This window comes from Ptychodera flava, chromosome 6 (assembly GCF_041260155.1).
Source record: "Ptychodera flava strain L36383 chromosome 6, AS_Pfla_20210202, whole genome shotgun sequence".
In the NCBI taxonomy this organism is placed as follows: Eukaryota; Metazoa; Hemichordata; class Enteropneusta; family Ptychoderidae; genus Ptychodera; species Ptychodera flava.
Window position 1 is genome coordinate 26,232,760 of NC_091933.1, and position 27,974 is coordinate 26,260,733.

Consider the following 27,974-nt stretch of genomic DNA (forward strand, 5'->3'; position numbering starts at 1 on the left):
GAGAAAAGATAATGTGAGATCAGTCGTTATAAAAGTGTTTTACAGTGGTTTCAATGCGAGTCTCAGAGGTCGCGGCAGTTTCGCTGATTGAGATAAAAACGTCCGAAATGCATGACTTTTGCATAACAAGTAGATCAGCACACAACAGATTCTAATTCATATTTTCCAGTTCTAATGTGGAAAATTTAAGACAGACAATCAGATTTTTCGTGAAAAGTAGTAAACTTTATTGTAAAAGTCGACAAAAGCTGTACTTCATTGAACACTTCAGCTACAAAAGTCGTGGTAATGGTAATGTGCACTAGTCAACAGCAGCTGTACTCCATCGACACCAGCTACAAATGTCATGGCATAGTAAACTAGTCAACAAGAGTTCTACTTCAGTAATCACTACAGCTACAAATGTTGTGACAATGAAAGTGTCACGACATATGTCGTGGGATTGTACATTACTCAACAACAGTTGCACTTCATTGAACACTTCAGCTACACATGTCGTGGCATGGAACACTAGTCCTCAAGACCTGTACTTCACTGAACACATTCACCTAAGCTACAAACGTCATGGCAATTACACAGTCACCAAGAGCTCTGCTTCCGAACACATACACTACAGCTACATATGTCGTGGGATTGTACATTACTCAACAACAGTTGCACTTCATATAACACTTCAGCTACACATGTCGTGGCAGAGTACAATGGTCAACAAGACCTGTACTTCACTGAACATATTCACCTAAGCTACAAACGTCGTGGCAATACCACAGTCACCAAGAGCTCTGCTTCTGAACACATACACTACAGCTACATATGTCGTAGGATTGTACATTACTCAACAACAATTGCAATTCACTGAACACTTCAGCTACACATGTCGTGGCATCGTACACCAGTCAACAAGAGCTGTACTTCACTGAACATTATAAACTTCAGCTACAAATGTCGTGACAATGTACACTAGTCAACAAAAGCTGTACTTCATTAAAAACTGCTGCTACAAATGTCATGGCAGTCTACACTAGTCAAAAAAGCTCTGCTTCACTGAACAGATATAAAACAGCTCCATATGTCGTGGGATTGTAAATTACTCAACAACAGTAGTTGTACTTCATAGAACACTTCAAGTACAAATGTCGTGGCAGTGTACATTAGTCAACAAAAGCTGTAGCTACATATGTCGTGGCAATGTACACTAGTCAACAAAAGCTGTACTTCATTGAACACCACAGCTGCGAATGTCCCGGCAATGTACACTAGTCAACAAGAGCTGTACTGCATTGCACGCTTCAGCTACAAATGTCGTGGCAATGTACATTAGTGAACAAAACCTGTACTTCATTGAACACATCAGCTTCAAATTCCTCGGCAATGTAAACAAATCAACTCTTCAGCTCCAAATGTCATGGCAATGTACCGGTACACTTTATTGATAGCCATCACTTTGAAGAATCTGAAATAAAAAATTGAAGAGAATTAGCACCTTTAACTTATTACATTAGAAGTATACGTATCTTTAACAACTTAGGGGCTTTTGATAATTAAAACATGCGCATAAAACTAAATGCGTGTGTCCTCACACCCTCCCCTAAACAAGTTTGGAAGTGCAAAAATCCAACCCGGCCTAATTCTGTACCTGCATCGAACAATTGCAGGACTCGAACTTAACTTTTTTACCGACTTGCCCTGCGGGCAAGTTTCCAGAAATTTCACTTGCCCGAGGAACAAACTTACTTGCCCGATTTTTTTGTCTGTTTACATTGTTTGGGCAGAGATCACGAAGACCAAGCAATCTCAAAATGTGGCTGACGGCATCATATCAATGCAGGTTCTGTTTTGTCTGTATTGATAATCATGTTAATTGTTACGATCCATTAGTGTTGGTCTTCGTGATCTCTTCCCACTCATCCACCAATATTCTAGTGCAGGATTGGGGTCATACAGTTGAAGGGGTGGCCATCAATCGATATTCGCATCAGCAAATCTCTTTTCCAGAAGTTTTGAAACTTCTGTTGTCGTTTCCTTTCATATATGTCGCACTTCTGCTTCTTCACGTAACTTTCCACTGAACTCGATGCTGCGACCGCGCTATAGCTTTATCACCGTCGATTCTGAGTGGCTGGCCGGTTGAACGTGTACTGTATCCCCTGACACAGATCCTGTTCCGGAATCCGTGACTTTGTCAGGCGTAGATTTCAAAAATTTACATGAAAACAGGGTGGTTTGCTTCGCTATGGAGTACAGTCTGCGTTGTCGCAGTCAGGTCACCGCGTGCAAAGTGGCTCTTGAAATTACTGACCAACACCCCCTTGGAGTCACTAGCGAAAAACAAGTGAGATTAGACTTCCCGAGGGAGGAAAGACAACAGCTGAATATCTCTCGCTGAATGTTGACGTCCAGCTTGTCGGTTGTGATACCCGCTTCAGTGACTTGAAACAGCGAACATTGTTTAACAAATTTCTTAGTTATTTATTCCCAGAACATATAAATTTTATCAAAGTCTATCATTTGCCCAACTGGGCAAATGTAATTTATTTTTACCAGCCCGATGTCAGGTTTTACTTGCTCCGGGCAAGCGAGCAACCGTTAAGTTCGAGCCCTGAATTGGTAATTACGGCACTATGAAATCAGGCATACGCTACCGACCGTCCCCCCCGCCCCACATACTCCCTCTAAAATCAATCTCTGTTCAGTGCCAACTCAACAATGGTGAAACTGATAGAACGAAATGAAAGTGTATCCAAAATTATTGTTACATTATTTTACTCGTGCACTAATTCACAATTGGTCAATATAGCTTTTGCTGTGTTATGTAGAGGAGAACTTTTTGTGACACATGCGTTGATGAAGATGGTGGAAATCTATCATAGCTGATTTCAGGACAGCCTGTCCAAAACTGGCAAAAATAGCTGCAAAAATACATAATTGAAGATTTCATCACAATTAGAACATATTACATTAAGATCATCCCTAAGAACATGCCCAAAGCCATCAACCAAAGCTATCAGATTTGAAAACAAAATATTTAACTAGAAAGGATAAAAATACCGTCAAGGACAGTGTGCTCACATTCGATTTGAATTGGTCCATTCGAGAAATATTTAAACCAGGAAAAACAAGAATGACAAAAGCAAATAAGCTCTCCAACTTAGGTACTGGAGGTAATCTTTAGGAACATGCATATCAACTTCTACAACAATGGGACAAGCAGATCCTAAATACATAAGCAAATGTCAACAACAAAAATAGACAGTGGTTTGATAAAAAGAAAAGGTGGGAGTGGGTAAAAAATGTACAAGGGATCTGGTAAAAAAGGAATGCTACCTCATCAATCTTCTAGACCCTACCCCCTCCTGAATATCAAATGTTCCATCCCTTGGTATTACATAACGCCAGATGACAGGAAATTAAATGTATTTACAACCTTGGGGAGTTTTTAGTTAATGCCATGAGTGTTATCATTCTAATGTAAACAGCACTTAAGTTAGTTACAGATGGTGAAATGCCTTCCACTGTGGGTGGTGATTACAACATCTGGAATTATCCTGGATCCAAATTTCTCATCAGTTCTTGTATGTCTTACATAAAAAAGTTGCAAAAATTAGTCCACAATGAAACAAAATCCACCTCAGCTTTGTTTTCTGGATCAAATTTTCCTACAAATTGATACCAAATATGACAAATTATGTTCACAGCCTTCAAAACTGTCTCAAAACATATCCTGGGTTGGTGTCGGTCATATAAGGTCACAAACTGAGACCAGATATGAACTGAAAATGCTCACGTGTTTCATTATATATTGCAGTTGGGTGTAAATTTTAACCTTTGCCACATGTTTGCAGCTTCATTGAAAATATTATGATCAACGTAATGAACAATAATCACCGCCGATTAGGTCATGAAGTATACAAATAAGTAATTAGCTGAAATAAAAATATCAATCTTCTTTTACTGCTGTCATTGTATCACCACTTTATATAGCAAGTGTTATTACCGTCGGCCAAGTCCTTCAAGCCATACATGCCGAGCTGTGAAAGCTTATCAGACATGCAAATTATAATTCAGCTGACATGAAAATGTGAAATGACTTTTGATATTGTTTTAACCTGGTATAATCATCAATGTACATAGCATATTTTGCCAAGTTTGATTAAGTAAATCCAGTATATATCCCTAATAAGCAAAGGTCATTAAATATGTAAATTAGGAATTGGCTTATAAAATGCTTAATGATTTTCAAAAATGTTGTATCATGGTATCTGCAATATATGTAGCAAGTTTTGTCAACTTTGGTCAAGTTGATTCAGATATATATCTCTAATTAGGAAAGTTTATTCAATATGCAAATTAGGAATTGGCTGAAGAGAAAATGCTTGATGACTTTCAAAAATATTGTATTGTAGTATCTTCAACGTACATAGCAAGTTTCATCAAATTGATCAAGTCAATTCAGATAAATATCCCTAATTATGAAAATTCATTTAATATGCATATTAGGAATTGGCTGCAGTTAAAACGCTTAATGACTTTCAATAATGTTAAATCATAGTATCTTTGATATACATACCAAGTTTGGTCGATTTTGATCGAGTCAAATCAGACATATATCCCTAATTAGGAAAGTTCATTAAATACGCAAATAAGCAACTCTTTTTTATGTCATCCCTTAATGGTTCCCACAACTGATATATCTTGGTGTGATCAACTTTTGTAGCAAATCTCATCAAATTGTGTGTAGTCGTTTGTAATGAATATCCTTTTTTTCTAAAATCATTAATTATGCAAATGAGCAAAAACTATGCAAGCCACATTCACCAAAAACTAATCAGTTCTTGCACTTTGCTAACTGAATCTATGTACCAGATTTGATTCTGATCTGATCAGCCGTTTTTGAGATATCCGACCAACAGACAGACAGACAGACAGACAGACAGACATCGCTCCGACATATGCTCACGTGTGTAAACACGTGAGCAAAAAATTTTCAAAGCAATCAAAACAGCGTTTCCTCGAGATAATAATTCTTGACCATTTTCACATTTTGTAAGCTCATTTGCATAATTTTGGCAATGAAGACTTCATTTGAACAAAATCCCATCTATAGCCCAGGATGCATCCACACACCAAAGACCAAGCTGAAATGTGCAGCGGTTTGCGTGTTTTTAATGTTGACGGACATACTGTGCGTACATACATACATACATACATACATACATACATACATACATACATTACATACATACATACATACATACATACATACACACATACATACAGTCGGCATCAACTTCAGCTTATACGATAAACTCACATTGATATAACCAAATGTGAGCTAAAAAATTACACCAAAAATGCAATAATGCAATATTGCAAATTTCATAAAAAAAATTACATTAGGATAACCCCTAAGAACATGTCTACTGGCTATTAAAGCTATCAGACAAAACAAATTTGTTGACCAAAAATTGGCAAATTGCCTTAAAATACAATTATTAAAATTTCACCACAATTAAACAAATCCATCATAAGTCACCATAAAGAAGCTGTATACCAAGTTTTAACCAAATCTGGCCTGTGATTACAGAGTTCAAGCAATTTGCAGGATTTTCCCTTTTTCTACCTCATTTGCATATTTTTGACACTGACACATTAATTTGAACAAATTCACATCTCCACCAAGGGTGCACCTTTAAACCAAATATTACGATGGTTTGTGCTGCTGTTTTGTAGTCTTTGATGTGAACGGACATAGTCCGCATGTACTAACATACCTGTCAGTGTAAGTGGAACCAACACATATACATACACACAGACCGCTGCCGACCTACCATATGAGCTCTCTTTTGTACATATACATATACCAAATGCTTGAAAACTATCTCGAAGCAACCAAAATTGAAATAGCAGAAATTGAGTCACATCAGAAGCAACATGACTCGACTGAAAAACCCGCTCTGAACAATCTGCCCAAAAATAAACAGCTGCAAAGTGCGAACTATTACTGTAACACAGCAAAGGGCGACATAACCGCACGGTGGATTTAGTTAAATAGTTGGTGAAAATGACGCGAAGTCAAACACAATCAACTTAACACAAGATAAATAGTCTTCAAACACAAGCAATTTCAATATCTCACCACGAGCGACACAAAAGCTATGTCTTACTTAGGCCTTCTTGATCAACATTGGCATTCAATCGGATATTAAACCAGGCGAGACCGACATCGATCTGACGCTCCAGTCAAGTGCTGTCAGTCCGACACCAGCATAGCGCAACCCGTCATAGTATAGGTAGATCAGGAAGTCTTGCAATACGGCTCGCTTCACTCTACTCGTTACAGGAGGCGACAACTAACAAAGCGACACATAAACTACACCAAGGAGCCTTCAAGTACGCCTTAAAGCATACTTACCAGGCCACTACCTAGTGCTGTTCCCATCAAAAAGTGACAACATCGGAGCACCACTGCGACAAATTATTTGTCACCTTGTGCTTTGACTACATTCCGCTGCATCAAGCACAGCACAGCCAAAGAAGAAAGACATTCATCGCCAAACAATAAACAGAGATTGACAGTTGTCAAGATCCCACAACACGAAAGACAGCCAAATGCCTCCAGAGCCGATATAATTTATTGGCCAAACGAAAGCCTATACACAATCCAAAACACAAACGTCCAGAGGGACGAACAGTATCGGGTCTGTCTTTGAAACCCATAGCAGACGGCCTTTTTCAAGGCCATCAAATTCTCCAAACAAGAACTACCATAACACATATGCAAAATACAAATTTACACAATACTGTGTCACCAAACACAGAAACAGGAAAAACAAACAAATTGCCAGAAAAAGACGGTACAAGAGGAGACGCCATATTATCTTAAATACAATGAAACTCCGTACAAATGCCGAACATAGCATAAACATAAATAACAACACGAATCTTAGATTCATCAAAATCTATCATTACACAAGTTAACAACAGCAAAAATCAATGCACTGGGTACGGGTTGAAATTCACCCAAACACCAAATCGTCCTCACAGAGTTCATCTCATACAAGACGCAAACATTAGGAGAAGGAAAATCCAATACATTATGCGACACAAGTTGACCAAAAAAAGACAAATTCAAACACAAGTCTCGATGGACTCCACATACAACTAAAGAACACAAATCGACAGATTTGAATTCTTACATAAAACATCAGGCCACCTGAAATCTACGCTTTAAAAGCCTGATCAAAGGGGAACACTAAGATACATCAGAACTTGCAACACAAAAATGACTTTGTTTCAAAGGTCGATACACTTTATGCAAGATTAATCGAACGTGGCTAAAACAACAGGAAATGTCAAGTCACATCGCAAGCACAGTTCGCCGCACGAATTACGCAACTAGAACACAAGCGAACGAACGAAGAAACAAAGAAAACACTAGTCTTCACGACGAAAATTATAGCAACAATATATATAAGAACACAAGCTATAAAAAGCAGCAATGTGCGAAAACTGGGAACACATAGACAAGGACGAAACATTAAGCCTGAATGAAATATTTCCACAACAACCGATCATCGCATACAAAAGAAATCCAAACATTAGCGATATACTGATACAGGCCAAAGTCCACGGCATTTTTGTATTAGGAACAAGTCAATGAACGAACGAACACATGACGATCCACACATAAATCAGGGTTCTCAAAAATTTTTGAAGTATGAGGAAAATTCAGAAAAGTAGGCGGTTAGCTTCTGTGTGCAACCAGGTTCCCTGGGTGGGGGGGGGGGGGTGTTCAGTATTTTTTTTAAATTGAAGACATTTCTGAGCAATTTCATGCATTCTTATACAGTTATAAAAGGCTATTCCAACATACATACAGGGGGAGGGTTTCAGGGACGTGGGCAAGAAATTTTTAAATTTTGGAGACATTTTGGAGTAATTTTATGCATTCTTGTACAGTATTAAAGACCATTTCAACATACAGAATAATCATTACCATTGTCAATTACAACATGTTTAAAGGGATAAGTTTTTAAAAAACATCAGAAAAATTAATTTGATATCACTCGGGCCTGTCAACTGCATTCAGTTGACAAAAATAATAGCAAAATTTCACCAGACTGTTGTGTAGAATTATGTTTAGCTCGTGACTTGAACAAACATTTTGAAATACATCATAGAATAGGGGTTTTCATAACCCGGAAAACGATCCGCTGGAATCATGACCAGCCTGGCTGTACAAAGTTTTTACTGATTTAAATAAACTTGATTGAAGATACTACTAAAGAGAGAGCGATCCCCAGTATGAGTACAACACGTTCGCTGATAGCGGTACTGCAGTGATAGCGACAAGTTCACCGCGTAAAATGCTAGACTACATACAGCGCTTGTCTTTTTAGTGTGGAGTTTCAGGGTTTGGCACACACGGGTTTCTTGACTGTAACGTACAAGTTGTTGTACTCCGACACACAAACATCAAAGGATGTGTGGATTGCCACACGTTCTCTTATCATGCAGAATGTTACGGAGCTATAACACTGTAGCAGAACTTTTACCTAAGAGTGACAGTAATCTTTCCCGATACGAGGCGTATGATTGGTTCAAACCTTCGGAGTCTCGGTCAAACACACCGGAAGACTATTCCATTTAACATCAAGGGATGTGATTTGCACTAAAGGGCGTGATTTTTACCGGGAATATTAAAATAAATGCAAAAATTGAAGCTATTTGTTATGAAATTGACTAAACATTTATTTGTATTGTACCCTGAAGGGTAACACTCACTCAGTGTAGCCAGGTTTGACTTCCATAACGGAAACCACCTGTGTATTCAGTGTTCATCAAAACTTGCACATGAAAACTTGTTCCCGCCAACTTTGCTCTCTGAGAGCAGCGGCGCAGATAGGCAGGCACAGATTGAACTCATTGCAATAAACAAGCATGAGTCTAGTACCAAGTCCAAGTCCAATACAGGGGAAAACGCAGACAATTTTACACAACCCTTTTGGACTCGTACCACGAGTCCTAATTAACAGACGTTTGCATGGATGTGGCTAAGAAGTTTGTGCACTGGCATCTCTGCTACACGAATAAAGTGCGCCGCGTACCGGAGTTCAAATCCAAACCGTGCGGGTAAATTTGACATATGTGTTTTGGTTATTCTTCATCGGGGGGGGGGGGGGGTGTTCATAAATTTTTTTTCGTCTGACAAGGGGGGGGGGGGTCATCTTTTTTCACGAAAAATGCAGGGGGTCTATATTTTTTTGAACACCGGCGACAAGATTTTGCCGGCCCCCAAGGCCGTAAAAACTGAACGGTCCCTAACGGAGGGCTTCTCAGATTTGATGGCTTCTATGAACTCAACTTCAACGTCCAAGGAACACTCTTGTCGACCACGGCGATAGTTTCTAGGGGGATTTACTGAACCGGTCTTGCAAAAATGTACCCAAATCTTCTTTTAATACGGTCGTTGCTGCCAATCGCAATTTCTTCGCTGTTTGTACATATGATCCACGAGGTACAAAACCAGTCGCCTTATCACCACCTATCTCCTCTATTTCGTGAACTACTTATTGCCGGAGATCACTGCTGGTTGCCTTTCCACGGGTGTAGGTTCTCCCCCGTGTATTTTGCATTATTTCGATAGATTACTCCAAGGCGATAGCTATACGAAGATACGACGATCAAACGTGGGTCTTTTTCTGTTCAGACCGACAGTTGTGACCGTTAAAACAACTCGCTTAAATTTGCATGCAACAACACTGCACTGTGCGGCATTCTCAGACGAAGACAGAAATGAAAACGTGTCGTCTGTCTTGGATAAAATGTTGCATTTCCGTCTGGTATTTCTTTGTGTCGAACTGTAAACCTTGGCTGTGCCAAACAAAAAATCCGTGTGTGCCAAACCCTGAAACTCCACACTAAAATGACAAGCGCTGTAAACAAATCAAATACAGTGGAATTTGATTGAGTGTCCGGTATGCCTTGCAGAGCTCGACGAGTCTACATGTTGCTTATCATTAGAAAAGTAAACATTTGCAACAAATTGAGTCTTCGTCTTTGGTTGGTGTTAGATTACAGCGCGCGGCAAACGTTTCCCATACACTGTCTCGTCACGATCACTGCAGTCGTTTCAGCATGTCACTGACAACAAGCATAACACTGCACTACATGCACATCACCAGTTTTCTTTTAGGTGTTTACTTTAAATTGGGAACTTTATGAAGAAACAAGTAAATTAATATAATTAAAATAGACTTGAAGAAAAGTGTTGATTTTGCACATGCAAGTGCAATTCAATCAACACGGTACATTTTGTGCCATTGAATAACACACCAAGTGTTTCTGAAATAATTCACCGTATTTTGGCACTTAATTTCCCGGACGGCATCATACACGGCAACGGGTTAGCATGGAGGGGACGATGATATCTCTCTGCCTTCAAAATATTCTTTACCTTGCTGAAAAATACAATGTTTCACTGTAATAAAACGCCGAGAGTCAGGCCGGTTGATGTTGAGGACTTTCCTCGAGATATAGATCCGACACTCGAAAAATATGCCAGTGAGTTTTGTCTGAGTTATATTTCCTAAAATCAAAGTACACAAAGCTGTAGCTGAAAAAAAACTTTGATGATGTGCTATAGCTATAGTGCGGTGTCAAGCTTGTTGTGCATGAGTGGCATGCTGAAACGACTGTCATTATTGTAGACGAGACAGTGTCTGGGAAACGTTCGCCGCGTGCGCTGTAATCTAACACAAATACTCAATTTGTTGCAAATGTTTACTTTTCTAATGATAAGCAACATGTAGACTTGTCGACTATCCACTGGGCACTGCTCAGGATTCCTTAGGGATAGACCATTAGACCTTGGAGGGGGGGTGGTCACAATGAAATTGTGAAAATTTTTTTTTTACTATTGTAAATTTCTGAAATTTTTTTTTCCAATTGAGATTAGCTGTGCAAATTTTTTTTTTCAGAGTAAATTTTCAGATTTATAATTTTTTTTTAGTTCGTCGCTGTCTGAAGATAAAGACGGCAAACATGTGGTGCCAAGCACCACAAGCGGCCATGCAAGCGGTCACTGGGGGGAGGTCAGGAGAGGGGTGTCCCCCTGCTGCCGTTGGAGCTTTTGAAAAATAGAGATTAAAAATGGTGTTATTTGGTGGCACTTGGGGAGTATTTTTGCGGGGGGAGGTCAGGAGGGGGGTGTCCCCCCTCCTGCTGTTGGAACTTTTGAAAAATAGAGATAAAAATGGTGTTATTTGGTGGCACTTTGGGAGCATTTTTTTCGGATTACACATCTTCCTCTGAAACATGGTCTTCTTGCTCCTGAGTAGCTTCCTATAGTTTTGAAAATTGACTATTTTGGTTTCCTAGCTTCCCTTTCTACTGCGTGGTGAAATGCCTACATTCACCCCACCAAACATCATGCATATCTCATGATTTACAATTGATTTTGACAAGCTGAGAAGCTAAAATAAGCTAAATAATATAGTTAAATTTGCATATTTGTGTTTTTAGAGCAATTGTTGCCCTTTTTTGATCAAAACATCTATTTCTCTGTAGCAGCATGTCCAAATTGATTGGATGTGTATAGATGTGTTGAAATTTCAATATTTGTCTTTTTAGGGCAATTTATTCCATTCATGGTCAAAAAATCTGTATTCTCTGAAAGGGCTTGTAAAACACAAAATAATAATACATAATGACTTGATATGTTGTTTTATCATTATTGACGTGTTTCTACTTGTTCACCCATTCTTGCATTCATCATTGCTATAAAATGCTGTGAAAAAAATGAAACTGATGTGGCCTGCATCTGTTTACCTTGATCTTAAAAGGCAAATACAACTTTCTGTCTTGACAACCATACCATAGTTTCAATGTTTTACCTAGTGTACCTGCTTGGTTTGTACGCAGGAAACAAGTAGAAAACAGGCTCTATAATTTCATAATTTTCAAGTGATCAGAATACAAAAGTCCTGAAAAGATAAGATAATCACAACTTCCAGTATAAGGGATACAGTCACTCTAAATGTATAAATTAAATTTAAAAATGTGCCGGGAGGATGTACTAAAAAATACAGAAAGTTGCTTTCTGTCGGTAAATCTAAAAAAAATTCAAAATTTTAAAGACTTTTGCAGATTTTTTTTTTACGCCTTTGTCTTCTTATTTATTTTTTTTTTATTTTGCAAACTAGTGTGAAGATTTTTTTTTTTCCTAACTTTCTGCTCTGAAATTTTTTTTTTCTGTTTTTGACCACCCCCCCTCCCAAGATCTAATGGTCCGTCCCTTATCAGACATCGTAATTAAGAACGGTACTAATTGAAGTGAAACAGTTCAGTAAAAGATGGCTAAAAGTTGTCTACTGACTAACGTAAAGAAAGCACAGCTACTTGTCAGACTAGAGAGCTAAAAGTAACCTGGTGAGCATGCGTAGAAGAAATGTGGACTATACAATATCACTCGGGGGTGAAATTAATCAAAATGGGACATTTTTACCCAATGATAAGCAACATGTAGACTTGTCGAGCTCTGCAAGGCAAAACGGACACTCGATCAAATTCCACTGTAGTTTATTCAATTCAATGAATTATCGGAACACAATTCTCAGTGATTTTAATTCACTGTACTAATTTCACAATAAAACGAATCCGCGAGCTGATTTTGGATTTTTGGTGACGTTGAATATAATTGAAAAAAAGAGCTAAATTTCATTGTTCATGTTTGATAAAACCTCAAACTAACGACACCGAATGTCAGCCTGTACTACACCATGTGTGTACAAAGCACCGGCGGTCAATTGTAACACAGTACACACAACGCGATGTCGGTCGACCTAAAATTTGACACTGTGATCGACGTAGCGTTTCAAAAGTGATACCAAGTTATTTTTTGTTTATTTAGATTTGATGTAAAACTCCCAAAACCAACATACAAAGTCCTACTCTTACGCGCAGAAAATCAAAGTTTTCAAACGTCGACTTTCTCTTCCGCGATGCACACAACCACGGCCCCTCCACAAAACGCGATGTCGATCGACTTGAATATTGGCACCGCGGATCGTGATTGACCATGGATGGATTGACATAGCGTTTCAAAGTATGAAAGATGAGTTGTTAAGTGAGCTTTTATATCTCAATCTGTTAGTTGGGCGCAGGTAAGCCAAAATTTCTGTGTTAGTGGGTCACTCAAATTGGCTTGGTGGGACTCGAAATTTCGGATTTTCCAATGTAGTTCCTCCGACCCCCAGGCCGTAAATAATTACGGCTCCCTAAACAGCTGTGTACGCACGAGCAGAACGACCAGGACCAGCAAAAATTTAGAAACAATGAAGCTACAGCTAAGAAATTTACAGACTCTTGGCCTTTGATGCATCAATTTTTGGGTATAATATACCTGTATAAAGGCATTCTGAGTACAGCGGTAATTATTTCCTCCCAAACGACTCTGACCATTTTTACATCCACGCTCTGACATTATCTGTACCAATGTGCTGATCCGTCACCATGAAAAACTTTGAACCACCAACGTAAACCACCTAGGCGTCCCTCCACCCAACCACCCGCCCACCGGTGGTTTAACCTAGCCGACACACGTTCTGTAAAGCGGATGAATAGTACATCGGAATTCATATCGCCTTGAGCATATGTACTTGTGGGTATGTGCGCTATATAAGAACCAAATATTGCATTCATTTCACTCGCAAAAAAATGGCTACGCCACAATGGCGTAGCCAAAGCCGGACACTCTCGCCATACTCGTAGGGCTAACTTGAACAGTGTGCCTACGATTTGATTATCGCAGGCAGGGCCAGTGTTTTATATGTCTACAAGGTCTTGTGTCAAAATGCATCGTTTAGGCCTATCAGCTGCAGCAGAGGGTGTTACCGGGCACCACGCTAGCGGATCCGGTAACATACAGCCTGAAGGGAATGTGATACAGCTATCCAAATATCTTAGACCAACGTGTTACACTGGCATTCGACAAAACCCAAGGCGAGACAACCTTGTTTGGGCCTCGCGCAGCGACGCTTGAGTGTGAGGTTCAGCCTTCAGGCCTTCGATCATCAACAATTCCAAGCAACTCTGCGAGCACTCCGGTCTCGACCACCAATAAGCAAATCGTACTCAACAAGTGTGAAACAGTCATTACTTACCAGGTTTTCTTGATCAGCCATGTACTAGTTAGTATGTTTCCGTAGTTGCCTCGTAGTACCAGTTGGTCGCTCCATATGGTCAAACATCAACCGCGAACGACTTCTGTGAGGTTTATTTTACGAGGTCAATGCCTCCTCACAGCTTGGCTGATTATTAACGAAGCAATCTTATGATTGGTTAATCAGGGATCTGTTTCAATGCGGAGCGAACGGAAGCTCGCGAGCCAATTGCAATCAACCTTACGCTTCGCTTGGCGCTAAATTTAACGGTGTATTGAGACCGAGACTCAAAATATCCGAATAGCTTGAATGCGAGTATCTTCACTGGATTATGAAGAAAAAGGAACTACGGATTTAACTGGTAAGTAAGCCTCGAAACGCGCTATGTATACCATGATAGTTCACTTGTGACGTAAATATGAATGTTTAATTTACTTAAATGCGTCAAGGCCTTTTCTTATCAAATTTCCGTTGAGGATAATTCTCCCAGTCACAGAACTAGAACTGCTATATAGCTTGACACGTAGCCAGGCTCGATGTTGTCTCTCCCGGCATTATTCGCACCATCAAGGTCAGTCCTAGCTGCAATAATTGCCCGGAATAATTTTAGCAATTTGTGGGCTAGGCCTATGTTTTACAGTAATAGCTGTGGGTCCATAGCTGTGGTGATTTCAGACGGGATTCTTGCTGCGGATCCGTAGCCCTACCACCCTCTTTGCTGGTTGTGTTTGGGCAACACAACTAGCAAAGGGATGCTAGGGCTAGTAGGCTACGGATCCGCAGCAAACGGGATTCCTACCTTTTACGGGCTAGTTAAAATCGTAAAAAATCAAAACCAGCCCGTAAAAGGCAGGGATCCGTCTGAAAACACCACAGCTATGGACCCTGGCACAGCTAGCTAGGCCTAGCTCTGCGTGGTAGGACTGTGTGTTACTGCGTTCCGGCCCCTCACAACAGGACGAGGAAGGCCGTATAACGCCGGTAACACCCTGCCATGCAGGGTAACACCCTGCCATGCAGAGCTAGGCTGGGCCGTGGGGCTTGCGTGATTCCAAACCAAGTCAGTTTCGTAATGGTAAAAGATAGTAAAACTGACATTTATGTCCAGGGTTGAATGAGGTTAGCCTATTTATTATTTCTCAGGATGTTGCTGCAGATAGCCAAACCGTTGACCTATGACGTCACATTCTAGCATCGGGATATAAACAAAACACGTTTACATTAATTAAAGTGTAAAAAATACTGTTAGAGAGTTGATTTGATTTTGGCGCAGAAGTTTGCTTACTAAGCAAAATATCGACCGAGAATACGTGTTTTTGTTGAGATCCCGAAGCCAGATGTGACATCATAGGTCAACGGTTCAATATCCATGATGGTGGATTTCATGATTTTTCCCACGGCAGCAGCCGCCCAGTAAAGTACGGAGAAAGTTAGTAAACGGAGAGGAAAATGGACATCTGCGTTGGCATCCGTCGATAGGTAGGCGCTCGATGCACCCCGACTTCGGATTATGATGGGCTTTTTGTTTTTGTTTATCTGGAGCATTGCAATTAAAAACGCTCACTCACTATCTCACTGTTTACAGCTCTGAATACGCATGCATGCCCGGTCTGATGGGTGGGGGGGGGTGACGAGACAGATCTCGGAGTCCCCCCCCCCCCCCCCCCCCCCCCCATTGGTTCGGAAGGGGGGGGGTCATCGCCACAGACCTCTGATCTCCACAACATGCAGCACTGCATATCACAGCTAAATATCCGCTAACTCACTGTGAGATTAGCAGCGTCCGGGGATATTGTGAAACGTTTGTCCTAATGTACGCTACATCATGAATGTATGTACATCCATGGGTACACATATGGTAAGGGAGCCTTCAGTAAGATGGTGGGCCGGGCACGCCTGGGGCATTCCGCGCACACCTTTACCGTAGAATGTGACCTCCCCATTATCCTCCTGTCTAAAATGTGACCCCCCCCCCTTGTTAACATTCTAAAATTTGACCCTCCCCCAACCACTGCAGTATTCTCCTCAGGAATAAGTGAAAAGTATCAGCTATACAAAATTTGTTTAATTGTTATGTAACTTAGGGACAAATTACGGAGAAAAGGGCTGGTGTTTTTGGAGGGACAGTCACAATCTATCACACAAGCATTTTTGAAGAGATATGGCATTTCATACATTTGCGGAAGGGTTATCATATTTGTGCTACTATAAGAAGGCAAGATGTGGCTGATACGGTGCCTCATCCAAAAAATAACAAATCACACTACATGCAGTCTATCAAGAAAATTATTGACAATTTTCCACCACAAAACATGCAATATCTGTATATTTGATGTGTTTGATAATGTATTGAAATACACTTTTGCTTGAAATGGGAAGTAAAATCACATTGTGCATTTGTGTACAAGAGATTGATTTTGATATTTAATCTAAAATGTTGGTTCACCATATATGGCAGTCTATGATGAAAGTATTAATAATTGTTTTCCAATTCAAAATAGGTAAATCTGTGCACTTATGTACACTTGATTATTGGTGTTAATGTTCATGTTTACCGGTAGACTGGAGTGGTTTCAAGTCCATGTTGTGCAAGAAATTTGATTTTGGAATTTCACTGAAATGTTCATTCACTCAGTGTACATGGTAGTCTCTGAGAAAATTATGCACATATTTTACAATATATAAATAATAATATCTTTGTATTTGTGTTCATGTGGTAATTGATATACACTTTTCCACCTGTTCCATATGTTTTTGTCTCTTGTCTTTCATTAGTTTTAACTGTTCAAGGTGTTAAATGTAGGATACCACTGCATCTTCTTTGCTTCATTGTGAAACTTGTGGATAATGTATATGCATTTGAAGGAATCAGTGTATTTCATTGGTGATTTCCTATTCAGGAAATATCATACAGACAATCAAAGGTTTCTCCATAAAATCAGCTTCTGTCAAAAGTGACCCTCCCCAAGATAGGTTTATAAATAATGACCCTCCCCCTTGAACAGTTTTCTGAAAATTGACCCTCTCCCCAATTCTCCCGGCCCTGTGATTTCTGAAGACTCCCTAAGGTAGGCGTGGTATAGCTCTGCATCACAGATGTTATGTTGACTTGGTAGTTTGTAAAAGTGTAGTTTATGCGGTTACTTTATGCTGCGTTCTGACGTGTATCCCTTTTCCTGCCAAGTCCATATTTCACTACCAGGTCAAGATGGAAAAATTAATGAAACACAACATATTCCATAAGATGTATTTTAACATAATACTGTACATTTGAAAGCTGTTGAAAAAATAATACTGTAAAGTTGAGTCATTTGACTAAAGATGCTATAATAGACCAAGCCAAGTGGGTGAAAATACTTCACGTTTTGGCTCAATACCACTTTTTACTGACTTGGCTGATGGGGAAAATATACTGTCTGGCAGGAAAAGGAATACATGCTACCCTTACCACTCATTATCATAATTGAATGCTGTCCACATCACTGATTGGTACGTGAGTTAATGCCATCAATGGCATCAAAAGGAGATTCACCACTTTCTATGTATAGACGCTATCCATTATGATGTGTTGCGTTATTACAATGGTGGACTCTAGAAATGCCGAATTTGTCAAAACACGGCAGATATCTCCTAAAGTTTTCTGTTATCGTGACATGAGAATGCTTTTTGGACAGTAGAGACTCTTCCGCATCAAACTGGGTAACGGACTGTAGGATTTGTGTTTATTTTTTGACTAGAATGGGCAGTTTTATATTCAGGCCAGACAAGTCCGTTTCAAACCTTTGTGGTAAGGCTACGTACCAGTATGTCCAAGCGTAGCGTAAACTCACAGCATGAACTACACTTTTACAAACTACCCAGTACACACAATGCCTGTGCCCTGCATACGATGCTACATGTGTTCCGGACGCCGTACAGCCTCACACCATATAACGCTGGGAACACACAACAATCGTATGCAGGGCTTGTACATTATGTCTCTAAAATGCCCAAGTAGTGGTTGTTTTGAGAAATAGATGTCCTTATTGGCTTTCAAAGTTTAAAGGAGTGTTCACAAGTAAGCTTACACTTTTTCTTCAGGGATGTGCAACCCAAAATAGCACCAAATTAATCTACTTTGTTTTTACCAATAAAAGCGTAGCTCGTGTTTTGTTTCAAGTTAAAACTTAGAGACACATTTAAGGAGTGTTCAGTTATTATGGCTGGGGGGTTGGCCATCAAAATCCAGGGATCACCTCAAATTTGAAAACTGCAAAGGAGGGGGTCATGCGTTTGTCAAACAGCACAGGGGGTTCACTTTCAATTTTCATAAGTATCCACCCCATCAAAAAGCATTTTCAGTGTTCAAACAATATTGTGGGGTATAAAAATGATTTGTTGCATGATTTCTTTCTGAAGTCATTTAAGGTGGCTGGAAAGGCTATTTTTGCACCAATCTTTTCTCAGAGTTAATGTCAAGTTTCAAGTGTTAGAATGAAGATATTTAGTTCAAATTTTCAGGATAACTCCCTTAGTTAATATTTTCTCCAAAAATTGTATATTTGCAGCCGTGATTTTGAAATATGACACCAGTAAATATTAAAATTTAATTTTTCATATTTTTTTACATATTTGAATTTAATTATAATTGGAAAGTATTAATATTACCAAATTTGTTATAAATATGTTGACACTATTTATTGTAAGATTTGTACGGCAGGATTTGTAAATAAAATTTGTTTTTATGATTTTACATGGGTTTATATATCAAAAAATTATTAAAAATTCTTTCAAATTTCAAAATGTGATTTTTCAAAAAACACTTCAAGTACAGGAAAATTGTGCCATACAAATCTTATCTGTAACCTTGTTAATAGGCTGTAAAAATTCCATGTCCATATCTCATTTCAAAGGTTGGATTAAAGTGGCATAAAATTATGAAGGAAAACTGTTATTTTGTCAAAATGTTGAAAACAAGCCATATTTGCACCCCTCTTTTGAAGTCATAGAGCAGTTTTTTTGATTAATCTCACTTTTGACACCTCTTTGACACTCAAAGCATCTAAAAATGCATTTACAATAGCAGTCACGCACTCTGAATGCCAGCACCGCCTTGTCAAACTTTCCTGAAAAACAGCAAATAATGACTTTCCCTTTTCAAAATTTTCAATAAAAGCTAGGGGACCTCTACCATAGTTAATACACTAAGGACTCCCCAACTTCTTCTTATTTGGTCAGCTTTTCAGAAGTTTCAACAGGCTATAATTCTGCAATGCCTTTGTGCCCAAATGTCTAGTTTTTTTATACCACAGAGAATGTTGACTACTTTTATATTTTAATAGTTTTGTTGAAATTTATAACTGACGCTCTAGCCTTTCCAACCACCTTAACTGTAAATCTGAATAAAATTATAGTCATCTGTCACACATACATCTTCCCTTGTCTTCTTGTAAGTCGAGCTCACTGAGGGCAATGAATAATTCCAAAGTTATTTACATGTTAGAGATATGGCAAGTTTGTATGGAAAATATTTAGCAGTTACCTGTAAACTGTCATGAAAAGTGAAAGAATACTTTTACATGAAATTCAAGTATCATTATTGTTGTCCACATCTGAACTTTCAAACACCATTTTTGAATCAATGACATTGTATCAGTTGTAAAATGTCTATAAATACACAGATTTAGTTTTGTGTTGAAAACAATTATTCAAACTTTCCCCATAGACTACTATGCATAGTGAATCAACATTTCGGTGAAATTCCAAAATCAAATTTCTTACACACAACCATTTGTAACCATCCTAGTCTAATCAAGCATACCGGTAATAATGTCCATTATACAACGTCCTATATATACACAATTATAACAAATTTTTCATCGGAAAAAATTATTTACAATTTTATCATAGACTCCCATGTATTGTGGATGAACATTTTCAATGAAATTCCAAAATCAAATTTTTGTTCACACATGAGTTTTAACCATCCTATTTCAATCACAAGTACATTTATGCAATAATCAAACGTCTATCAATGCATAGATATTGCTAGTTTTGTATTGAAAATTATTTCGAGTTTTCTCATTGACTACCGTGTATAGTGAATCAGCGTTATCAATTAAATCTAATCTAATATCAAAGTTTTGTCACAGTACACACATGGACTTTTTACCTGTTAATGCAAGCAAAGTACATGAACATGCACCATGAGTAAATGAACAGATATATTTTGTTAGTCCCCACGGACACCATCCGGGGGGACTTATAGGTTAAGTCATGTCCGTGCGTGCGTGTGTCCGTGCGTGTGTCCGTTCACGCAGATATCTCAGAGATGCAAAGAGCGATTTCACTCAAACTTGGTACAAGGATTACTTCATATGTCATACAGATGCACATTGATTTGTTTTGTGATACGATCCAATATGGTCGCCAGGCGGCCATTTTATTACGATTTTTTCATGTACAGAGCCATAAATCAGACATAATACAACCGATTTTATTCAAAGTTTGTACAAGGACATTGACCAATGTCATAGATATGCAACTCGATTTGTTTTGTGATACGATCCAATATGGTTGCCAGGCGGCCATTTTATTACAATTTTTTCATGTACAGAGCCATAACTAAGACATGTTTCAACCGATTTTATTCAAAGTTGGTACAAGGACATTGACCAATGTCATAGATATGAATGTCAATTTGTGTTGTGAATCGATCCAATATGGCTGCCATGTGGCCATTTTGCTACCATTTTTTCATGTACAAAGCCATAACTCAGACATGTATCAAGCGAATTTATTCAAAGTTGGTACAAGGACATTGACCAATGTCATAGATATGCACGTTGATTTGTTTTGTGATACGATCCAATATGGCCGCCAGGCAGCCATTTTATTACAATTTTTTCATGTATAGAGCCATAACTCAGGCACATCTCAACCGATTTTATTCAAAGTTGGTACAAGGATATTGACCTATGTCATATATGTACGTCGATTTTTTTTTGTGATACGATCCAATATGGCCACTAGGCAGCCATTTGATTACGATGTTTTCATGTACAGAGCCATAATTCAGGCACATCTCAACCAACTTTATTCAAAGTTGGAACAAGGACATTGACCTATATCATCCATATGCATGTCAATTTGTTTCACAATATGATCCAATATGGCCGCATGGCTGCCATTTAGTTACAATATTTTCATGTCCTTAGCATTAACTCAGACATGCATCCTCGGATTTTATTCAAAGTTGATACAAGGACATTGACCTATGTCATACATATGCATGTCAATTGGTTTCACAATCTGATGCAATATGGCTGCCTTGTGGCCATTTTGTTATGATTTTGTCATGTCCCGAGCCACAACTTGGATATGTATCAACTGATGTTTTTCAAAGTTGGTACAAGGACATTGACCTATCATGTCATAAATATGCATGTCTTTTGGTTTCACAATCCAATGCAATATAATGGCTACCTGGTGGCCATTTTGTTACAATTTTTTCATGTACAGAGCTATAACTCGGACATATTGCCCAGTATCATTCAAAGTTGGCACAAGGACATTTACCTATGTCATACATATGCACATCAAGTTGTTTAACGGCATGTAGCAGTATCATGTCAATTATTGAATTTTCGTAATTAGTCTGATATGTCAAGAAATACTGCATCAAATTTCATGAAACTTGGTACAGATGTTAAGCTCACATTACTTTGATAGTGAAAAAGACATTTATCAGTGTAAAGTTAATTAATTTGTAATTGCATATGTAATAAACTTTCCTAATTACAGTGATATATCCGCAAATACTGCAAATACTAATTGATTCATTTTAATGACCTTTTGTAATTAGTATGGCGACTCACATTGGCTTTATGTTTTCACCACATGGAACTCATTTTTGGCCATTAAGCCCCATCTGTATGCAGTATTTTTAATCACATACCTAATTAATGAAGGGGACAACTTCCTCCCGGAGGACTTGTAATTAAAGTACACATTAACATGCGGGGACTGTGTCATTGTCGATGACTTGTTAAAGATAGATGTACTTCTAATGTAATATGTTAAAGATGCTAATTCCCTTTAATTTTTTATTTCAGAATCTTCAAAGTGATGGATATCAATACAGTGTACCGGTACATTGCCACGACATTTGTAGCTGAAGCATGCATTAAAGTACCGCTCTTGTTGCCTAGTGTACATCAGCCTAGTGTACATCACCGGGACATTCGTAGCTGTGGTGTTCAATGAAGTACAGCTTTTGTTAACTAGTGTACATTGCCACGACGTTTGTAGCTGAAGTGCATATGTTCAGTGAAGTACAGCTCTTGTTGACCAGTGTACACTGCCAGGACATTTGCAGCTGAAGTGTTCTGAAGTGCAACTGTTGTTGAGAAATGTACAATGCCACGACATATGTAGCTGTAGTGCGTGTGTTCAGTGAAGCAGAGCTCTTGATGACTCTTGTAATTGCCATAACATTTGTTGCCAAGGTGCATGTGTTCAGTGAAATAGTGCTCTCCGTGACTAGTGTACGCTGCCACAACATTTGTAGCAGCAGGTTCAATGAAATACAGCTTTTGTTAACAAGTGTACATTGCCACGACGTTTTAGCTGAAGTGCATATGTTCAGTGAAGTACAGCTCTTGTTGACTAGTAAACACTGTCTGGACATTTGAAGCTGAAGTGTTATATGAAGTGCAACTAGTGTTGAGTAATGTACAATCCAAAGACATCTGTAGCTGTAGTGTACGTGTTCAGTGAAGTAGAGCTCTTGATGACTCTAGTAACTCCCACGACGTTTGTAGCTTAGGTGAATGTGTTCAGTAAAGTACAGGTCTTGTTGACCAGTGTACACTGCCACGACATGTGTAGCTGAAGTGATCAATGAAGTGCAACTGTTGTTGAATAATGTACAGTCCCACGACATGTGTAGCTGAAGTGTTCAATGAAGTGCAACTGTTGTTGAGTAATGTACAATCCCACGACATACGTAGCTATAGTGTATGTGTTCAGAAGCAGAGCTCTTGGTGACTGTGTTATTGCCACAACGTTTGTAGCTTAGGTGAATGCGTTCAGTGAAGAACAAGTCTTGTTGACCATTGTACACTGCCACGACATGTGTAGCTGAAGTCTTCAATGAATTGCAATTGTTGTTGAGTAATGTACAATCCCACGACATATGTAGCTGTAGTGTATGTGTTCAGAAGCAGAGCTCTTGGTGACTGTGGTATTGCCACGACGTTTGTAGCTTAGTTGAATGTGTTCAGTGAAGTACAGGTCTTGTTGACCATTTTACACTGCCACGACATGTGTAACTGAAGTATTATATGAAGTGCAACTGTTGTTGAGTTATGTACAATCCCACAACATATGTAGCTGTAGTGTATGTGTTCAGTGAAGCAGAGCTCTTGTTAACTTGTGCAATTGCCACTACGTGTGTAGCTGAAGTGTATGTGTTCAGTGGATTCCTTGTTGACAAGTGTACATTGCCACTACTTCTGTTGCTAGAAATGTTCTATGAAGTACAGTCCTTTTTGACTTTTTCAATAAAGTTTACTATTTTTAAAGAAAAATCAGATTAAGCGTGTTAAATTTTCCACATTAGAACTGGAAAATATGAATTAGAATCTGTTACATATGGATTGATACATATATCAATAAAGTAATATTCCTTCTGGGAGAATCAATACATAGTAAAAATGCTTAAAACAACCATGTAGTCTTGCTGTAAACGCTCATGCGACCCTATGCTTAGTAAATTGAAAATGTCACGGGATTTGTAACTCAAGACAATACATTCAGCACCTCCTGATCTGTCGATTATTTTAGGTTCAAAAAGCTTTATAATCACACCATCGTAACTGGAAATACAGTGGCCGATGAATACATTTCCAAAACAGAAGTTAGAAATTCAAATCGACTCGGGAAAAAATATCAAAGGATGATTATTTTCATAGGTATAAGACGACACAAGTGTGCGAAGTCTCTTGTGGAATATATTTTACTCTTATGAATGATTTTGATTTGCAGTTATAAGAGTCAGTCAATTACTATTTTTGACAGTAAGTGATATCTTGTGTCTTGATTTACAGCATCGCATATCAACTATCCTAGACTCAGACAGCGTGTTGGTGTTGAGTGAAGTAAAGTCGTTGAATTTGGTTCGCCGAAGCAGTTAGAGAATCAGGACGGCAGTGAATTCGCTTCTTTGGTCAATCAGAGTTGATGTCAACAATTCCCAGTCACACACACGGATAAATATTACAAATTTTGGATGTTGGAGGTGATTCCATTGACGTTTTCATATAAGATTAATTCCAATCGAGTATTTTCTCTGAGTTTTCATGCTAGTCCCTTTACCTGGGCAGTTAAATAAGCTGTGCGATTTGGTGGTGCCATACTTTTGGCATCGATGTTTGCCAATTTCGGCTGGAGGCAGATGACTTTCAGTTACGAGAAGCAGAATACAAGAAGACATTTATTCACAAGTATGTCTGTTTCCTTGGCGGACAGTGAAAGACATTGATACTTTGAATCAGTATTAATTAGAGTCTATTACAGGCATATTTCTCTTACAGATACGCCTTTCCATTCCTTATCTGAATATGACTCCTTCCAAAACATACACCCATAATCAGAATCTGAGTATTCACACGAACATGTTAATGGTTGCAACTTTATTCGTGAAAGATATCCAAAATTACTTGTTCAGGAATCGACAGTTCCTACGCTTCTTTCAATGACTATAGGCATAGTATTGCATGAATCAAATGTTTTATTAATTGATGACATGATTGTCTGGCAGAATGGTGGCAGAATGAACGGATTATATCGACAAATGTTCATGCTATGGCAAAACGTGGTGAATCCCAAAAGAATCTCGTCATGATGCTTTAAGGTTCAATTAAAGCAATCATTTTAACGGTTCAAATACCAATACCTTGTCGTTTTCTTTCTGTAGTCATCACCAGATGCTCTGTACAAGTTGAGGAATCCGCCTTAGTATCTAGCAGGGGACATTTTCAGGAGGATATGCACATTTCAGTTGATTGTTGACATATTTTAAGAGTTAGACAGCGTTCTATACATTTTCCAATAAATACCGAGGGCCAAACCTTTTGCTGTAAGTCACTCTGCAAAACTCCCCTGCGAAGTGTGTGCAAATGTCCATCTGCTGGTGTAGAGGGAGGAGGCTATAGGTAACTTTACGTGTTTCTTTCATCACTATGGAGTATGGAAGGAAAGTATGTTCTTTATTGGTATCAGGCGGTAAGATAATTACAGCCGTGTTCTCATTTCACGTAGATATGTGTCGAGTTCTAGATATTTATTGAGTGACAATTCCATAATTTGATGTTTTCGTTTACTTGTGCAATACTCATAAGTCTCTTTGATCAGAATTACTGAACAAATTCATTAAATTTGGTTCAGCCATTCCAGAGAAAAGAACAAACATCGTAAACGTTATATACATATACAATACATATACATACATACATACATACATACATACATAGTATACGGCTTTGCGATTTCTGCTCAAAATGAACGGTGTGATATCTGGACATTTTACTTGAATTCGACTGTAATGGTCACCTTTCACTAGGCTATATGACAAGAGAGATGATTTCAACTTCAGTATAATCAATTTCCCACATCTCATCAGTAATATCCACTTTCACCAGCTTTTGGGGTATACATTTCCCAGCTTATTCGATATGCAAGAGCATGCAGTCATATGGTGATTATCTCTCCTTACAAACTGTTGAATCAAGGTTACATCAGAGCAAGACTTGTCTCTACATTCAAACGCTTGTTGGCAGGTATCGCAAGCTGGTAGATAAATACAATATCTCTCTTCAACAAATGATCGCTGATGGCATCAGTGACATTGGGCCTTAGTTAGTGACCAATGCCTATCTGACTTACAGATTGATATGTGGCGGGTGCCACATGAGGGGTAGGATGCGCTTACTATTTTAGAAACACCTGACATCACTTCCTGGTCTTTTGGCCAGAGGTCCATATATCTTTCTGTCATGAATTTGACTTTATTTGTGTACTGGTTATTTACTGTCTGTTCTGTGCTGTTTTGTGTCTATGTTTACAGACTATTGTATTACGAATTCTGACCTAGTGTTATCGGATTATGACTTGGTATGATTGCGATTATGACCACTTATTTCTCGGCTAAGAGTATCCAATTGATTCAATAATGATAACGTAAATATGGAAAACAACTTTATTTCGGCGACAAACATTAAATAACATTGAGTGATGAACTTCTTTGTGTTATGATTGTGTGACAGGGCGATTAAATGCATCATTGAAACTTAAAACGTAGCTGAAATCTTCAGTGAATGATCAGTGTATCTAACTTGATCCAGTTATCTAAATCAAGTAGTAATTTCGAATTAACCAGACTTTGCTGAACCGCTACCAGACTCTGCCCAACCACTTCACCTGTCACACACTGAACCATTGAGCAGACTTAGGTGGCAGAGACTCAAAGCAGTTCAAAATTTTCTTCCATACAATGCGGATTTGATTGTAATGTTGTATTAATGCTCCTCAGAACGCTTTTTACTATATATATCATTTAATACACGAGAATTTCAAAACGATGAAAAAATAGTTTCAAACTGTAGAAAGGATTTAAATGGTGATAAAATCATTTCAAAGTTGCAAGAAAGTAGATTTCATCTTCCAAATATATAAAAGGTTCTAGAAATTCATTGTTGTAACATGGGTAACAGTGATTCCTGGTCATCACAACCTACTGCTCATCGATTTTATATCACGTAGATATTGGAACAAGTGGAAAACCAACATCAGTGACTCTTTTCACATACGCTGTATTTTTCTCTAGGATATGGCGTCTGATTTTCAGAGTTTAGTGGTACCGCCCTACAAAGGTCGGCCATTAGTTCATGTAAAACAATATGCATAACTCTAGTCTTTGTCCCATTCTTGCTTCGAAACAAATTCAATTACCCATTGAAGCTCTTGTTCATCTTATACACTGTATGTAGATCAAAAACATTAATTTCTAACCCATACTAGTAACAATTGATAGCCCAGTACACAATACGAGAAGGAGTGTCGGTGTAAGATTGAATCCCTTTTCTGTCAAAGATCACGGGAAACAACTTTCTAGAACATATGGTGACAGAGCTTTTAGCGTGTATGCCCCTAAACTGTGGAATAGTTTGCCGCCCGAACTTCGGATGATTAAGAAATTCGTTCTTTTTAAGAAGTCTCTTAAAACCATTATTTTTCGTCAATGCTACTGCTGACTTGGATATAATTTTACCTGCATTTTTTATATTTTATTTATTTTTTATCATTTTTAGTGAGATTTTTTAAAATACTTTCTTTGCTGTTTTTAGGTGGGATCCTTTATTCTAGATTTTAAGCTTGCTTGTTTTTATCGATTGGTTTAATTACACTCTTTCCTCTGAGTTTTTTGTATTTCGTCGATTTTTTTTAGTTCTTCCAGTAATTTTCTGTAATGTACAGACCACTGAGACAAGGTGTGTAGTGGTCTTTAAACAATGAATTATTATTATTATATTATTATTATTATACTTTAAAAATGAAGCTGTCGTGATACACATATATTTATTGTCACTTGTCTGTACGATGAGTCTGTATATTGTAGTGTGATATGACCAGGGTTAAGATGGTATTGCCGGTCACTTGGTAACGTGTCCGGCAAGGCTGGTATTCAAATGTTGAAGGGATGTATGGAAGACTTGAGGTAGCGAGTACTATAATCTAAAGATGCTACTTTCTACTACTATACACTAAGGTACA

At 38.4% G+C, this 27,974-nt stretch overlaps 1 protein-coding gene and 2 long non-coding RNA genes across 3 annotated transcripts in view; 2 read left to right on the plus strand and 1 right to left on the minus strand.

Annotated features, from left to right (window-relative positions):
* Positions 1-25,093, plus strand: part of LOC139135342 (ATP-binding cassette sub-family C member 9-like) — a 63,518-nt gene extending 38,425 nt beyond the window's left edge. Inside the window, exon 25 of the mRNA XM_070702684.1 lies at positions 24,251-25,093. Within this exon, the coding sequence (XP_070558785.1) occupies positions 24,251-24,337 (87 nt within the window). The 3' untranslated portion in view covers positions 24,338-25,093. The remainder of the gene's footprint in view (positions 1-24,250) is intronic.
* Positions 204-14,307, minus strand: LOC139135326 (uncharacterized). Its single transcript, XR_011552969.1, has 2 exons — positions 14,163-14,307; positions 204-1,453 (listed from the first exon to the last, which is right to left on the minus strand). It is a non-coding gene; the product is annotated as an uncharacterized lncRNA (long non-coding RNA).
* LOC139135327 (uncharacterized) lies at positions 14,371-23,731 on the plus strand. The gene is made up of 2 exons (XR_011552970.1): positions 14,371-14,523; positions 22,256-23,731. It is a non-coding gene; the product is annotated as an uncharacterized lncRNA (long non-coding RNA).
* Positions 25,094-27,974: the final 2,881 nt, after the last annotated feature.